The 16,281-nt window shown below is 33.9% G+C and overlaps 1 protein-coding gene across 18 annotated transcripts in view; it reads left to right on the forward strand.

The window, feature by feature from the left end:
- Positions 1 to 16,281, forward strand: part of WASHC4 (WASH complex subunit 4) — a 101,365-nt gene that overhangs the window by 26,298 nt on the left and 58,786 nt on the right. For all 18 annotated transcript variants that reach the window (XR_014083493.1, XR_014083497.1, XR_014083494.1 and 15 more), the window contains exons 16-26: positions 186 to 293; positions 760 to 906; positions 1,031 to 1,110; positions 2,265 to 2,370; positions 3,372 to 3,488; positions 4,619 to 4,787; positions 5,465 to 5,619; positions 8,050 to 8,124; positions 8,376 to 8,480; positions 10,634 to 10,768; positions 12,753 to 12,861. Coding sequence is in view for 8 of the 18 variants with exons in the window: in XM_081595647.1 (XP_081451773.1) it covers positions 186 to 293; positions 760 to 906; positions 1,031 to 1,110; positions 2,265 to 2,370; positions 3,372 to 3,488; positions 4,619 to 4,787; positions 5,465 to 5,619; positions 8,050 to 8,124; positions 8,376 to 8,480; positions 10,634 to 10,768; positions 12,753 to 12,861 (1,306 nt within the window). In the remaining 10 variants the exon portion in view is untranslated. The remainder of the gene's footprint in view (positions 1 to 185; positions 294 to 759; positions 907 to 1,030; positions 1,111 to 2,264; positions 2,371 to 3,371; positions 3,489 to 4,618; positions 4,788 to 5,464; positions 5,620 to 8,049; positions 8,125 to 8,375; positions 8,481 to 10,633; positions 10,769 to 12,752; positions 12,862 to 16,281) is intronic.

A 16,281-nucleotide genomic window follows, 5' to 3' on the forward strand; every position in this document is an offset into this window, starting at 1 on the left:
GATACACAGAAATTTGTAATTTTAATATAGTTGAATTGACCAGTCTTACCCTTTATAGTAGTGCTTTTTTCATCTCATTTATAAATTTCTTACCGGGCCCAAAGTCATAAAGATATTCTAGAATTGTGCCTAAATATTTTAAGTTTAAAGTTGATTCTCACATTATCACTTCTGATTCTTTTTAGGCGATAGAGCATATGTTCTACAGGAGAAGCATGGTTGTGGCTGATTCAGTCTCACATATAACACAGCACCTTCAGCATCAGGCTCTTAATTCTATTTCTGTGGCCAAGGTATAAAAGCATAATTATATTATCTTCCTAGTTTTCCCTTCTATTGTTTTGTGTTTTTTAGTTAAGCCTGTTTATCCACAATATTCTTGGTTATAATATCCAAAGTATTCCATGATTTTACTGAGAGTGATCAGGATTGTCTTTAGCCTGAATTTCCAGCATTAACACAGTTCTACTAAAAAAGGACATACTGGGCATTTTTAAAATAATGTGTCTTTCTTAAATTATTTCCTTGTTAAATTGATGAGGTACGCCTAGTAATTTGCTGTCCCTGACGGTGCTCAGCAAGAATGTTATGGAAATAAAGCATCTGACATTATCATAAGAAGTCAACAGGGAAAGTATTTGTCTTAAGTGCTGTTAAGTTGAATCATGGAAAAGATAACTGAAAAAAATTTTCCTCATGAGTCTTTTGTTACTGCCTCACATTTAAAGCTGCTATGTCCTGTTTCCTTTTATCTTTAAGAAAAGAGTAATTTCTGACAAAAAATACAGTGAACAGCGTCTTGATGTGCTCTCTGCTCTAGTTTTGGCTGAAAACACTCTAAATGGACCAAGCACAAAGCAGCGACGACTTATTGTTTCTTTGGCACTGAGTGTGGGCACACAAATGGTAAGTGTATTGCTGTTACTTACAGAGTAAAAATGAGACCTGAGGTTTCACACTTCCCTTTTTACTGACTTAAGAAACCTGTCTTTCAAGTGCAACTTCTCTGTGCTTTTCCCTTCCCTAATAGAAAACGTTTAAAGATGAAGAACTCTTTCCACTTCAAGTAGTAATGAAAAAGCTGGATCTTATCAGTGAACTTCGAGAAAGGTAAGTAGGGATATGTAATGGTAACAAAAGATACGGGTGATGGAAACATCAGGACTTTTTTTTTTTTTTTAATAGGCTAGCAATAGAAGGAGTATAATCTAGGTAGACCTTTGGTTCCTCCTTATAACCTCTGAGGCACGACTAGAATGAGACTCTGACAAGGGTTTGTATTTCTTTGACTTGTCTTCTGTAGTAAGGATGTAGCTTTTGGAAGAACTCACTTGAAAAATGTTATATAGCCCTTAGAGCATCTGGCAGACTCTGGAACTATTGTGCTTATTGTGATGGGTATCTCTAATGGACTCAGAATTGCTGCTTTGTAACAAGGCTTCATCTACTTGGGAGAGACTTAGAGCCATCTCACATAGTCTTCCATAATTTTATTTGGGACAGAATTTGAGTTACATTGTTGGTTAGACAGTCACCAAGATGGATTCATTTTTGAAAGGCTTATTTGTGTAACTCCTGTGGCTTTATTGTTTTCTTTTCATCAAATAAGCATTGAGTTTCTTAGGAAAATGGGTTTTCTGAGTTTTGATTTCCAGCTGAACTAAGGTTACAGCACAATTCTCATATAATGCTCATATTTGTAGCATAATGTTTTTGTTATTCTGAGGAGCTCAGATTTTTGTAGTTAGTGGCAATTCACTCTACCCATGGAAGAAATACTGAACTTTTCTTCACTATAAGATATTTATGATCAAGTTGTTGCCCTATAAAGCGTGAAGTAGTCACTTGGCAAAGATAATAGGTTGAGTGCCACTGGTTTTTGTTGTTGCTGTTTTGGTCAGTTTTTTGAAAGTTCTTTTCAACTTTGAGACAGGTAAAATGGTGCATGTGATGCAGGTCTTGTAAGTCTAGTCATATCAAATAATACTGAAAATTTAAACTATCTTAAAGTTATTTTTTTTTTAAGTATGCTTTAAAATGCATTTATAAAATTCTAACAATGTCAAATATTGGACTGTTTTGTTACCATTATTTGAAAAATATTTATTTTGTGACTTTTCTATGCTAATTTTGGGTTAAATGATATAGGGGATACAAGGTATGAATAGACAGCTCTTACCTTTACAGTATATAATGTCATTCTTTGCATTATTTTGGGGGGTTACTTCACTTTTGGTACCACTAATCACTACTTTACATTGTAGAGTCCAGACACAATGTGACTGTTGTTTTCTATACTGGCATCGAGCTGTCTTCCCAATTTATTTAGATGACGTATATGAAAATGCTGTTGATGCAGCCAGACTACATGTAAGTAAAAGAATAATGTAAAGAACAAATCCATCATTTTTTCAATTCACTGTACAACCATTTTAATTAATTTTAAAATAGATCATTTAAAAACTGCTGGTGCTGTTTTTTAACAGTGCTATGCATTTAAATTTTATATTAATACAAATGAATTAATTTGAATATATATTTAACTATTCTCATATTCCTAATCATTCTCATTTCACTGGGTTTTAGTTTGTGTCAAAATAATTGACTTATTTGTCAGCAAGGTATTCAGATCTTTCCATATCCTTATGGAAATGAATGTATTTGAATGCTCAAAATAAAAAGGATTAGTTAATGTGATTTTTTTAATTAGTTTATTTTCTATTTTTTAACTTTACAATATTGTATTTGTTTTGCCATACATTGACATGAATCCACCATGGGTGTACATGTTTTCCCCTTCCAGAACACCCCTTCCACCTCCCTCCCCATCCCATCCCTCCGGGTCATCCCGGTGCACCAGCCCCGAGCACTCTGTATCATGCATTGAACCTGGACTGGTGATTCGTTTCACATAAGATAATTTACATGCTTCAACGCCATTCTCCCATATCATCCTGCCCTCACCCTCTCCCATAGAGTCCATAATACTGTTCTATTTATCTGTGTCTCTTTTGATGTTTTGCATACAGGGTTATCTTTACCGATTGACTAAGTACCATATATGTGTGTTAGTATACTGTATTGGTGTTTTTCTTTCTGGCTTACTTCACTCTGTGTAATAGGCTCCAGTTTCATCCACCTCATTAGAACTGATTCAAATGTATTCTTTTTAATGGCTGAGTTGATTTTTTTTTTTTTGTATTAGTATATACTTTAGAGAATAAAATTCAACTCTTAGGAAAGCAAGATAGTCATGTGTAGAAAAACAGCCTTCAGATTGAGGCTTTGTCTTTTAAGATAGGGAGCTTCTGTAATATAATTTAGAGATGTAGTTTTTCTAAATTCATGTACATTCTAATTTTCTTCTTTAGTACATGTTCAGTGCTTTACGTGACTGTGTACCTGCCATGATGCATGCAAGGCATTTGGAGTCCTATGAAATACTTCTGGATTGCTATGACAAGGAAATTATGGAAATTTTAAATGAGGTAACATTTGAGATTGAAAAGCTTAAGATGTGTTTGGAAAAACTTTTTGGGTTGAAGCAGACTTGCACAAATTTATGATTCTTACTTACAAATCACTGGAACAAAGAAACTGTCACTGTTGTGTTAAATTGGTCTTTAATTCCTAATTTTTTGTATAGGAATCCAGATTAGGAATTTGGAATTTTTTTTTTCCTTTTACTTTAGTAAGTAGTATATTTGAATTTAAAGTCCTATTCATTAGAAGACTGCAAATGCAAAATTGGTTTGAATATTGTCTGCTCCTCATGGTAATACAGTTAAGACGACTGTCAATGTTGAATTTCATTTGGAGGGCTAATGACTGAAATCCTTTATGTTTAAAAATAAACCCTGTTAAATTTAACTCTGTTAAATTTAACAATTTAAATGCATCTCTACTTGTTCTAATGAAGTGTGTGTTGTAAACACTGCTACCTTTAAAACTGTATTTTCAGCTAGCAGTATTTTTATATGGAGGGAGGAATTAAAAATGAGTGAGCTTTACAATATAAACCTAATTCAGGCTTGTTGAAAATGTGAGATTTTTAATATTTCTCATGTGAATATTCATATTTAGAAAATAAGGTATATGTCTTGGTCAGTATTTAGAACCCCATGTTACACCAGAAAAGATGATTAATTTCATTGCTGTTAGCTCAGTGAGTTTTGTGATTTTTTTAATAATTATTACATGGAAGTGTTTAAAATTTTTTCTCTTGCATATTCTCAGGATCTTTCTTCCTTTGTTCTGGTTTATATAAATTTTATGCTTCATGTTGTATATTCATGTTCCTTGTGGTGAAACTACCAGACATTAGCTTTTGATTTCTTTGTAAGGGTATTATACTTAAAATACTAATGAACTCAATAGAACTCATCTGACTGCTTCCTGGTCAAAAAAAAGTCATTGATTTAAAATGGATAGCAAAATAATCTCACTTTCCCAGTGAAACAATATTTTACCAAGGAGTATTTAGTTTGACAGTTTGACAAATTTTTTCTTCATTGTACTGAGTATAAAGCTTTTCACATTGAGAACATGGACATCTGGAAGAATCATACAATTGGAATATCATTTTGAAAATTTAAGATATCAATTCTTTTCTGAATAGCATTTGCTGGACAAGTTGTGCAAAGAAATAGAGAAGGACCTGCGACTTTCTGTGCATACTCATTTAAAGCTGGATGACAGAAACCCTTTCAAAGTTGGCATGAAAGACCTGGCCCTTTTTTTCTCTCTGAATCCAATTCGGTTTTTCAATCGTTTCATTGACATTCGAGGTGAGTGTTCTGGTTTTCTTCTTAGGGTTGTATTCTATATGAGTTTGCTCTGTTAAAGGACAAATAACAAAAACGAAACCTTGAGAAAAATCTTTCTTTGTATTGATCCATTTATTCTTGAATTCCTTTTTGTTTCTTCATTTTTGTTTTCCTAACAGCTTATTTTATTATTTAGAGAACATTTTTAGCTCTCAGTCTTTTCTTTTTAACTTAATTCATTTTTTATTATTATTTTTGGTTGCACTGGGTCTTTGTTGCTGTGTATGGGCTTTCTGTAATTGCAACAAGTAGGGATTTCTTGCAGTGCGTGGGCTGCTCGGTGTGGTGGCTTCTTTTGTGGAGCACAGGCTCTCAGTGTGCAGGCTTCAGTAGTTGTAGCACATGGCTCAGTAGCTGCAGCCTGTGGACTCGAGAGCACAGCCTCATTAGTTGTGGTGCACGGGCGTAGTTGCTCCGTGGCATGTGAAATCTTCCCAGACCAGGGATCGAACCTGTGTCCCCTGTGTTCGCAGGCAAATTCTCATTGCACCACCAGGGAAGTCCCATTCCTAGCACCTTATTTTAAAGGAAGAAATTTAATGTTCAAAGACAAGTTGTTTCCTTTTTAGTGTCATTTCTCCTCCTTTCCTACTGTTATCATGAATCAAAAAGTTTTGATTTTTTTGTTTGTTTTGAAGCTTATGTAACTCACTACCTAGACAAGACTTTCTACAATCTAACAACAGTAGCTCTTCATGATTGGGCTACTTACAGTGAAATGAGAAATTTAGCTACTCAGCGTTATGGATTGGTTATGACAGAGGCCCATCTTCCTAGTCAGACTTTGGAACAGGTATAGTATAAAGTCTTAGTATAGTCTGATGGTAGCTTAATAATATATCTCTAAGAAAATTTTTTAAAAACTTTTATTTAATACGTGTTTATATTTCAAAGTTGAAAGTGAAAAGAAAATATTTGCTATATAAAAAAACCTCATAGTTGAGAAGAATAAAAAATTAGTGCTGATTTGCTTTATGAAAGAATTTATCACATGCTTCCAAATGTTTATACTTTACCTTTTGTTGAAATTTTGGTACGTAAATTTACATACAGCTTTTCAGAAACAAATTAGGATAGTGAAGTGACTTCTGCTGAACTTTTACAAGTTTAGTTAAGGTCACAGTTAAGAATTTTAAACTAGATATAATATATGTGCTTTAATATCTTAGAAAAATGGTTAAATTTATAAAATTGTATTTGTTTTTAAAATGAGTGCAAAGTATTTAGCTTTATTAATTCAGTAAGCTAATTTACAATATAGTTGTATCTCAGGAGTGCAAAGGTTTGTTTTCAGTTAATTTGCATGTAATTCTTTCTAAGATAATCCAGATATAATATTTACTAAAATTCGTTAATTCAGTTCCAAAATTTGAAGATCATAATTTTTCGTTCATCTTACTGCATGTATAGGGACCAGTTCCAGGATCAGTTTGTATATCCTTTCATTCACTTATTTATAAAATTAATATTTATCAAAAATTTGCTAGACACTGCACTGTATTACTGGAGAGGATTGCCATTTCATTCTCCAGGGATTTTCCCGACCCAGGGATTGAATCCATTGACTGCTTTGCAGTCAGATTCTTTACCGCTGAGTCTCCTGTGAAGCCCTCAGTATGTTTAGGGATACAAAAATAAACAGAAACAGTCTTAGCTCATGTACCTGTAGCCTAGTGGGAGAAAAATGAGTAAATAAATTTTTAGATTAAAATGTGAGAAAATCTATTATAAAAACTTAATCAAAGGGGTGTTTTAATATTACTTTGAGCTCCAATTAGAAAAGCTATGGAACAGTTTACATGATACCATTTATTAGATATTAGAGTAATCACTGAAGAATGAAGGATTCTTATTAGGTAACTTGTATCTTAAAGGTACATATGGGTGAGCTCAGTCGTGTCCTACTCTTTACAAACCCGTGGGCTGTAGCCCACCAGGCTCCCCGTCCGTGGAATTTTCCAGGCAAGAATATTGGAGTGGGTTGCAGTTTCATTCTCCAGGGGATCTTCCTGACCCTGGAATCAGATCTACATCTCCTGTGTTGGCAGGAGGATTCTTTACCACTGAGTCATCTGAGAAGTCCTTATATTAAAGGTGGTCTAGTATAATTAAAAGAAGCATAAAAATTTGGAATTAGACTTTCTAAAACCCCTGGGTTCTGCCTCTTCCTAGCTCTTTGACTTTGCAGAACTCTCTTAGTTTCATTTTCTTCTGCTGTGGAATTTTTTTTTTCCTCCTTTTTTATTTTTCAAATTATGAAAGTATAGTAACACATTTATAGGAAACTTAGAAAATACAGAACAAAGTTACATATAGTCCACTATACATTACAATTATTTTTTTAAGTAGATAAATTAAGACTTTTAGTTGGAGTTTCCTTATCAGACTCTCAAAAATTAATAAAATGAATAGAAGGATATAGTAGACCTGAAAAACACTATGAATCAATTCAACACAATTAAGATTTATACAATTTTCACACAATAGCAGGATACAAATTCTATTCAAGTTCCCATAGACTATAAACCAGGAGACACTGGAACATATCCAGGGACATAAAACAAGGTGTAAAAATTTCATGGTCTAAAGGTAGCTGAAGTCATACAGTGTCTGTTCTCTTATCGCTGTGGAATTACATTAGAAATCAGTATCAAAAGGTACTTGAAAATAGTCCACATATTTTCAAGTGCAATGTGTCATTTACCAATGGCTTTAACTTAGCCATTGACAGTCTCAGTAAAGATAAAAGACTGAAAAAACAGAGGGTGATCAGCTGTGGAATTTAGAAGAATAATATCTTTTTGAGAATTTCATATAAGGAACCTTGCACAGTGCCTGAAAAATAGTATATACTTTAGAGATCACCACATATTCTGGCTGCCTTTTAGAATCTGGCTGTTAATTTACTTTCTAAAAAATAGAAAAAAATCCTTGTGAAGACAGATATTCTCAGAAGTGTTAGAGAAATGGTTGTGAGTCATGGATCTTTGAAGTTTTAACTTTTCCTGTCTACACAAAAGGTGTAACAGTCAGATTTCCCCAAGCAGTTAGTCCTGATTGTGTGTGTCAGAAGCCTATTCTAACCTTTGGTTATGTTTTCTGTAGTTCTTTAAAATAGTTTAAAAATATTGGGTGACTTAATATAAGCAGTAAGTTACTATATTGATAAGTTTGATTATTTTAAACTAATAATAATAGAACTTATATATGGATTGTTTTGTAGGGCCTGGATGTCTTGGAAATTATGAGAAACATTCATATATTTGTATCTCGATACCTCTATAATCTCAATAATCAAGTGAGTAAATTAAAAAAAAAATTTTAACGTGGGTGGGTATATAGTAGAAAGACTGAGGGGCAAAGAATTGATTCTTAGCAGTGAAAGTAAAATAAAGGAAACAATGATTGTTTAGAGATCTTGTTTATTTCTTTGCTTTGACTGTATTATCTTCTTGAATGACTTTCCAATTATTTCTAATAAAATAGAGTTCTAAAATTCTTAGATTAACTGACCAGTGTTTGCTATGAATTGTGTTTGTTTTATTACAGATTTTTATTGAACGAACAAGTAATAACAAACATTTGAACACTATTAATATTCGGCATATTGCTAATTCAATTCGAACACATGGCACAGGAATCATGAATACAACAGTAAGAACCTTCTGGGAGGGGGGGTTGTACAGATGTTTGATGCTGTTTAATTTGGAAGTTTAAAAATAGTTTTTTCATTGAGTATTCTGATAAATACACATTATTACCTGTTCATATTATACCTGAATTTCCATTTTTCTGTTTGGTGTAATTGAAATATCTGGCACTGAAGTTGTATTAGATGTAAATGTAAGCTTTGTGATTCAAAAGGCACTTTAGAATGTCTTACCATCTCAAGATCATCATTATAAATAACATTGGAGATTTGAAGACATCAGCATAAATATATATCTATGTGGATTGTCTGATAGTCTCTGAAAAAAGCAAATCATTGATAGTTTGTTTAACATTAGTCCCTTGTGGCTCTGCCACCAGGCAAAGAATCTGCCCGTAATGCAGAAGACCCAGGTTTGATCCCTGGGTTGGGAAGATCCTCTGGAGAAGGGAATGACAGCCCACTCCAGTATTCTTACCTGGAGAATTCCATGGACAGAGAAGCCTGGAGGGCTACAGTCCATAGGGTCGCAAACAGACACGACTGAGCGACTAACACTTACACTTAATGCTCTTTTTCGTAGTTATTTGATACCCTTAAAAATAGCAATTTGCTGAAAATATCTTGAATCTTCCTAAAAATGGGCAGTCACGTGAGAGGAATGAATCATTTGAGCTTATATGCTGTTTTTTCTCTGTTGGAAAAAGAGAAATCTTTAAATTTACCTGCTTTTTTGGTCACAGTTTCTCCTTGAGGAAAGAATAATGCGAATGTTTAAATAGTACAATATTATTAAGCATATTTGGGAGTAAGGGGATAAGGAAAAGTTACATGACTGGAAGGTTACAAAGGGACCATTTTAGTGTAGTGGACAAGCTGTATTTGAGCTGATAAGTAACATGGTTGGAGCTCTTTGTTAGTGGTTACCAGTAGAAAAATGAGACATGGATGGAGTTTCAGATTTCAAGTCAGGAGTCATCTGCATAGAGATTTCTGAACCTTTCAGGATCAAACTCTTCTTTGACCTCATCTATCAAGCATTCATGTAACAGATGTAATTATGCTTGTATTTTATGTGTCTCAGGCACTGTGCTGAGTGCTGAGATGAGAAAAACAGACATTTCTTGCTCTCATAGTAATTATACTCTGGCAGGAGAAACAGCTGTTAATCAGTTAACCACACTATTAAATGTAAGTTCCTGATGTCTGGTGATGATGAGCTGAGCACAGAAAAAATAAGATCAGAGACTGGCAGATTTACCCATTATTAAGATGGGTAATAATAATCTTCTAAGAACTACTACAACTGAGCAGATCAAGAAAAAGCAATGTTTTAAGCTGCAAGAAAAGATCTGAGAAAGCACCCATTTCTATAACTGGGTGATGAAGACTGTTAACAAGGGCATACGTATGCCAAAATAATTGGTAATATTTGAAGGTGGTGGGGATGGAAGTTAATGCAAGGCTTTCATCTGTGGGTCAGAATTAATCTTGTTTTGACTTTAATCACAGCTTAAATCCTACTATTTCAATGTTTTCTAAGTCTAGATCAGGGCCTTTTAATCCATTCTCAAAACACCTACACTTCTCATTTTATAGGTTATTGCAGTTGAGATTTCCTAGTTTATTTAACATGTATTATACTTGTCTTAAAATGCCTGTCACTCCCACTAGAATACACTTGATGATGACAAGGGCAGTGTCTAGCATGAGAGCAGGTGCATTGTCTTGCACATAAGAGGTGCTCAAAATATTTATGGGTAAATAATTGAAATGTTTACTATCTTCCTTTAGGAAAGGTCAAAGAGCACCATGTTTTTCACTTTAGTATCATTTCATTCATGTAGATTGGTAATAATCTCCTGAGTGTGGTTTATGACATAAAACCTAGTGTGTTGGCAAATCTGGTTTATGATTCTCACTATAGCTCTTAGTCTTATTATGTGAATATTTTTTCCATTTTTTAATTCTTTTTTGTGTCATAAAAATATTTAAGAGGAGCTTTTGGAAAGGTCTATAAACTTTGGCAATAAAAACTTCATTTATTTAAGTATTTCAGGTCCAAAATTAATTAGACTTTATAAATGGATTATTTTATTTAGTACAACTGATTTGAAGTTAATTTTTACATTTAATTTTTCCAATTTTAATTTTATAGGTCAATTTCACCTACCAGTTTTTGAAAAAGAAGTTCTATATATTTAGCCAATTTATGTATGATGAACATATCAAATCCCGATTGATTAAAGATATTCGGTTTTTCAGAGAAATCAAGGACCAAAATGACCATAAGGTATTTTTACATATTCTTTTGAAAAGGTAGTTTGATTCAACTATTGAATATATTGGCATACCTTACATTGCTGTGCTTTACTTCATTGTGCTTCGCAGGTACTGTATTTTTTAACAAAGTGAAGGTTTGTGGCAAACCTGCATTTTCAGATGATGGTTACCTTTTTTAAGCAGCAAAGTGTTTTTAAATTAAGGCATGTACATTATTTTTTTATATGTAATGCTGTTGAATACTTAATAGACTACAGTACAGTGAAAACATAACTGTTGTGTTACACTGGAAAACCAAAAAATTAATGTGACTCACTTTATTGCAGTATTTGCATTGTTGCAGGGTCTTGAACCAAACCTTCAATATCTTCAGCGTTTGCCTATATAGCGAATGTTTATGCTGAAATTCATTATGAGTTACTCTACTAGGGATTTTGTTTTCTTTTTTATTTTTCACATAACTGCCTGGTTTGACTTCAAGTTTTCTGTATTTTCCCTTGTAATTTCTTTTTTTTTTTTCCTCTTGTAATTTCTTACCCTTTGCATTCTCTGTAAGTGAAAGTGTAAGGAAAAAGATGAATGTAACCAGGTGTTACTTTTCTTCATTTTAAAATAATGCAAAAGCAGAAGTGCTCATTTTGAAACATTTAAACAATGTATTGTTTAACGTTTAAACTAAATGTTCTTCATTTCTGTTTTCTCCCATTTCCATTTTCTGGGGGCAGTTGCTATTAACAGTGTCATGTGACGTCTTCCAGATGTCTGTATGATAAAGACGTATTTGTGCATTACAAATACTGCTTTTTTCCTTAACAAAAATGGACTAATACTAAAAATACTGTTTTGCAGTGCCTTTATCACATGTCAGTACCTGTAGATCTACCTCATTCTTTTGCAGAGTTGAAGGGAACTCTGTAATTCCTTTAATGTCCTATTGAGAAATAGTTATTCAGTAGCTTCTACAAACAGTGCTACAGATAACATCTTTGCATATTTATCTCTGTGTGTTAGGGACTGTTTTTGAAAGGCAGATTCCTTGAAGAGGAAAAGGGCAAAGAATATGATTATTTAAAATTTTGATACATGTTGCCAAGAACTCTAAAAATACTGCACCAGTTGACAATCCCACCAATAATTTGTAAGAATGCTATTTTACTTTCACCCTCTGGACTGAATTTTCCCGTAGTGAAGAATTAAGTGTTGACAGTACAGAGGCGGCGTATAGCCATGTGGATAGAGAAACCAGCAGGCTTGGATGGATTTTATGTTTGATTTGCCTCATCCAGACCTGTTCTTATTACTCTTCTTAAGCATCACCTAGTTCTAGCCCTCTTATATATTAGTTGTTCATTCTTTTCAGTGTCAGAGCAGCAAAATAATTAATAAAATTACAGATTAGTTATCAGGAAATTACATTAACTGATTTCTATTGACTCAGAAATTAATGTTCAGAGAAATAAAAGGTGCTGTTGTATAAGAATTGTTTCCATTTGTTACTTACATAAAATGAATGATTTAAAAAAATTTTTAACTAAGACTTGAAAAACCATTTTTTATTGGTGATGGCAGCTAGAAATTTTAGTTCAGCTGATGTGTGTTATTTGGGAAGGAGTGTGTTTTTATGTAAGCCCTTAATACTTTTCAGCCCGTGGAAACTTACCACAAATCTCTGAACAGATGTTTCTAGGAAGAATTGATTTCTTTTATCTATCTGATAGAGCAGTTGGAAGACTAATATTGGTAATGGGAAACCTAAGTTTGGCAGCATTCATAATTACTCCCTTTAATATAAAAATATTTAATTTATATTGACCTTAAATATTGGTAGTTTTTGTGCTATATATAAATTTTTTGTCATTAAATTCAGTAATTGTTTTTTTGAACACAATGGAAATGCAAAATTAGAACAGTGATATTGGTATGATTGATTTGGTAGGTATTTTATGTTTTAGGAGTCTTTATTAACAATGGCAGTCTTCAAATTTTCTCTCTAGTATCCTTTTGAAAGAGCAGAAAAATTCAATCGAGGCATTAGAAAACTTGGAATAACCCCAGAGGGACAAAGCTACCTTGATCAGTTCAGGCAGCTCATCAGCCAAATTGGTAAGTTATTGTAAACATGTTGGAAAGTAAAGTACAAATGCCAAGAATCTGTCTGATATATTGTAAATATCTCATAGGAATAAACTTAATATGTATGTGCCTGAGTTTAGCTTTATTCCACCAGTAATTTCCTTTCCTTACCAAAAGTTTTTCAAGTATGATTAGACGGCTGGTGCACAAATAATTGATAGATAAATAAAATATTTATAAATAAAATATTTATAAATAAAATACTGTAAATAAATATTTTGTGGATAAAAGCTATTCAATTAAATTAAAAATATAACAAACTCATCTCAAAGGCCATACTCATAGTAAATAGTCAACTGGTAATTATTTATTGGGTGCCTATTCTTTTCAAGGTCCTATTTCAGATTTTTAAAAGAGGTTCCCTCAAGTTAAACCTAAATGCAAAGATGTGCAGTGTTTATGTAAAAAGTTATTTAATAATTTTTCTGTGTTCCATCATTTTATATTTAATTTCTTGAGTTGTCCTTCTGCCTTACAAGTAGAACTTGTTTTCTGAAACGTGTAACGCTATTTAAAAGGAAGAACTTAAAAATAATCCAAGATTTTAAAAACTGTATACTTATTTGAGCTTTTCATATGCATTACCTCTATTAATGTCCTCACAGTAACCCTTGAGATAAGCATGTAATCATCTTTTTAAAGATGAAAAAAGAGAAACTCAGAAATAAGTGGTGTTGCTGGGATTTTAACCAGGGTTTTTCGGCTCCAAGTCCAAAGATGTTTTGTATTCTTCACAGTTGCAGACCGCAGCAGTTCAGTAAATTCTTATTGACTCTGAAACTGAAACTGTTAGTTGCTCAGTTGTGTCTGACTCTTTGTGACCCCATGGACGGTAGCCCACCAGTATCCTCTGTCCTTGGGATTCTCCAGACAAGAATACTGGAGTGGGTTGCTATTTTCTTTTCCAGGGGCTCTTTCCGACCCAGGACTGAAACCTGGGTCTTACGCATTGCAGGCAATTTCTTTACTGCCTGACCCACTGGGGAAGCCCCTTATTGACTCTTAATTTGGTAAAATTTGGCCTCCTGAGATTCATTTATCAAACATTCATAAAGGCTTTGTTATACCAAATATTTTTCTCGATGCTGAGAATGCACTAGCTAAAGTTGTATAAATTAATTGGTTTACACATTAAAACTTTCTATTTTGTATTAGTACAAGAACTTAGAGAATTTTACCTTTGTAAATTTTTAATTTTAAACAATTTAATAGTGAGATACTGTCTAGTATTGTTTTAGTCATAGTGATATTTAATGTTATATTAGATTGTAAATTTATGGAGCAATAGTTTTTAACCCTTGTTGAGAATCTGATGAAAATACTGAATTGATTTTCCTCAGAAGAATGCCTCTATTCATGTTCACATACAGTTTTGCATATAATATACCAGAGGACAGATGCCCAAAGCTAGAGTCCATGGTACTCAAATTAAGAGCTATTTCTTCTGAGCAGTGTTGCTTAAAACTTTTAAATTCACACACCAATAAGTTTTTTCCCTTTGTAAATACTGCTTGTGGTAGTACATATTTCATGTTTTTATATTTTCTAAAAGTACAGTTTTGTACTATGAAATAATCATTAATTCATGAGCTTAGGACGCTAGTCATTTTTCCCCCAATATACATCAAAATACACATTTTTTCCCCAGTACACAAAAAATCATGTCACCTCTGCCCCTGACATGTATTGCACAGTTGGTGAATAGTATCCTTTTCACTTTGTTCCAGTATTTTACTCTTTATTCTTTTCTTAGGAAATATAAGTTCTTTACCTCTGCCCGTAAAAATTGTAATGTGCTTTTGAGTCTGTTAACTCTGTTGAGAAAAGGAGTAAGGAATCTAGAGCTGGGACCAAAATGAGAAGTCTTTTTGTCTAATAACCTGCCTGCTGAATGAATAACCACCACTGTTAACATTTATTGAGCATTCATAATGTGCCAAAGTTATTCTGAGTGCTTTATATGTTCTAACACATGTCAAACTCAATGCTATGAAGTAAGTATTATATTCATTCATTCCACATATTTATTGAGGGCAGTACAGTATTTCTACTGTAGTGGTTTTAGAAAAGGCGGAGGAACCAGAGATCAAATTGCCAATATCTGCTGGATCATCGAAAAAGCAAGAGAGTTCCATAATAACATCTACCTCTGCTTTATTGACTATGCCAAAGCCTTTGACTGTGTGGATCACAATAAACTGTGGAGAATTTGAAAGAGATGGGCATACCAGACCACCTGACCTGCCTCTTGAGAAACCTGTATGCAGGTCAGGAAGCAACAGTTAGAACTGGACATGGAACAACAGACTGGTTCCAAATAGGAAAAGGAGTACATCAAGGCTGTATATTGTCACCCTGCTTATTTAACTTATATGCAGAGTACATCATGAGAAATGCTGGGCTGGAAGAAACACAAGCTGGAATCAAGACTGCTGGGAGAAATATCAATAACCTCAGATATGCAGATGACACCACCTTTATAGCAGAAAGTGAAGAAGAACTAAAGAGCCTCTTGATGAAAGTGAAAGAGGAGAGGGAAAAAGTTGGCTTAAGGCTTCAACATTCAGAAAACTAAGATTATGGCATCCGGTCCCATCACTTCATGGCAGATAGATGGGCAAACAGTGGAAACTGGCTGACTTTATTTTTGGGGGCTCCAAAATCACGGCAGATGGTGATTGCAGCCATGAAATTAAAAGACGCTTACTCCTTGAAAGGAAAGTTATGACCAACCTAGACAACATATTAAAAAGCAGAGACATTACTTCCCCAACAAAGGTCCGTCAAGGCTATGGTTTTTCCAGTAGTCATGTATGGATGTGAGAGTTGGACTCTAAAGAAAGAATTGATGCTTTTGAACTGTGGTGTTGGAGAAGACTCTTGAGAGTCCCTTGGACTACAAGGAGATCCAACCAATCCATCCTAAAGGAGATCGATCCTGGTTGTTCATTGGAAGGACTGATGTTCAAGCTGAAACTCCAATACTTTGGAGTTGATCCAAAGAGCTGACTCATTTGAAAAGACCCTGATGCTGGGAAAGATTGAGGGCAGGAGGAGAAGGGGATGACAGAGGATGAGATGGTTGTATGGCATCATCGACTCAATGGACATGGGTTTGGGTGGACTCTGGGAGTTGGTGATGGACAGGGAGGCCTGGTGTGCTGCGGTTCATAGGGTCGCAAAGAGTCGGACATGACTGAGCAACTGAACTGAACAGTATTTCTAGGTGTTGGTAATATCTAAGACAGTAAACACAGTATTTAACCCTTTATAGCTTAATTGAACAAATGAAGAGACTAAGATACAAAGTTTATAACTTGACCTAGGTTTTGTAGCTAAAAAGCACAGAGTTCAGATTTGAACCGAGTAGTCTAGCTTCACAGATTTACT

Source organism: Giraffa tippelskirchi, chromosome 4, assembly GCF_054371585.1.
Source record: "Giraffa tippelskirchi isolate mGirTip1 chromosome 4, T2T-mGirTip1v1.2.pri, whole genome shotgun sequence".
NCBI classification, from domain to species: domain Eukaryota; kingdom Metazoa; phylum Chordata; class Mammalia; order Artiodactyla; family Giraffidae; genus Giraffa; species Giraffa tippelskirchi.